Source organism: Oryzias melastigma, unplaced genomic scaffold (assembly GCF_002922805.2).
Source record: "Oryzias melastigma strain HK-1 unplaced genomic scaffold, ASM292280v2 sc05741, whole genome shotgun sequence".
Lineage (NCBI taxonomy): Eukaryota > Metazoa > Chordata > Actinopteri > Beloniformes > Adrianichthyidae > Oryzias > Oryzias melastigma.
The window spans coordinates 1-1,440 of record NW_023422306.1 but is presented as its reverse complement, the minus strand read 5'-3'; the positions used below and the strand labels follow the sequence as shown (position 1 = coordinate 1,440).

At 43.5% G+C, this 1,440-nt stretch overlaps 1 protein-coding gene across 1 annotated transcript; it reads right to left on the bottom strand.

Moving 5' to 3' along the window:
* Positions 1–90: 90 nt before the first annotated feature.
* LOC112138577 (serine/threonine-protein kinase DCLK1) lies at positions 91–1,277 on the bottom strand (the record flags this gene model as incomplete). Its single annotated transcript, XM_024261137.2, has 5 exons — positions 91–268; positions 372–505; positions 580–726; positions 809–928; positions 1,188–1,277. Coding segments are annotated over 5 exons (669 nt in total), but the record flags the coding sequence as incomplete, so codon positions are not given.
* Between the last annotated feature and the right edge of the window lie 163 nt (positions 1,278–1,440).

The window sequence follows — 1,440 nt, the reverse complement described above, 5'->3', positions numbered from 1 at the left end:
TGCAAAAAAAAAAAATCACTATTACCTTAAATCATGTCATTTTTTTTTTTTACAAAAAAAAGAGTACAACAAAAGCTTATATTTCACATATCAAGTTGCTTTTTTATTGTCTCGACAACTCATGACGCTGAACTGCTGCTGCGGTTCTGTGGACACGCTTAAACAAAGCAGAAGAAAAGGAAGGAAGTACCTCCTAAAGGGGGGGAAGCCACACAGAAGGATGTAAGCGATCACCCCCGCTGCCCAGATATCCACTTTCAGACCGTACCTGTAGAAAAACACACTCAGTGAAATCTCACACTGCACGGTCCATTCATGCTATTATTTTAGCGTTAAACTAACACTAAGAACTATAAAAAAATCCCATTTACCCGGTCTCGGCAATGATTTCTGGAGCCACATACGTGGGGGTGCCACACACGGTATACAGCGGCCCCTCCACCACTGTGGCCAGCCCGAAGTCTCCCAGCTTCAGTGACTTGGTGCCATCGTGATGCTCAAACACCTGAAGTCAAACACTCCGTTGAAACACAGAGAAGCTGGATTTGGACACAAATAAAGGAGTTTGTTGGAGTTTACCAGCAGGTTCTCCGGTTTAATGTCCCTGTGGACGATGTTCATACTGTGCAGGTACTTCAGAGCTCCAGCCAGGTTGGAGACCATCATACTAGCGTCTCTCTCTGTGTATTTGGCTGAAGAGGTGATGGAGTCAAATAAATCTCCACCCTGTCGTGCAGAGATTTTACGTTATCGTAAAAAATAAGGCAGAATGTAATAAAAAAAGAAAAAAACAAAGAATAAAATGTACCTTTACCAGCTCCATAACCAGGCAGAGCTCAGAGGGCGTGTCCATCTCCTCAACCAGCATGATGATGTTGGGGTGCTTCACCCTCCGCAGAACAGCTACTTCATTCTCGATGAGATGCTCCTGAGAATGCACACTCACATTCAGCGATTCACATCAGAGTCTGCACTGCTGTCACTTGTCGCGTTAGAATAAGTGTCATGAGATTCAGTGTGAAGATTATTGAAGATGTGAGAGGAAAAAAAAGAAACAGCAAGTTGGTCAGAAGATGAGGGAACCATGAGCTGCCTGTTAATACGGAGAGTGACGCATATTCCTTAGTAAAAGTGTGTGAGAACAGCTTGAGGGAATGCAGTGAACAGGAAAGACAAAAGAACCAAACCTTGCCCCTGCATCGAGCTTTGTCGATGATCTTCAGAGCAAACTCTTTCCCCGTGGACCTGAAGAGAAACAGTGCAATTAGGATAACAATAAAAGCCGTATTAAAACAGAAACATTATATGGTCTGTCGTTTAAAATCAAGTGCTCACAAGAGAGCCGTGAGTAAAGAGCACAGAGAGAGAGAGGAGATCATATCAGAAGGTTAGGTACTCGAGGAGCAATTACAGTAAAATGCTATGTACTCTCCAGGCATG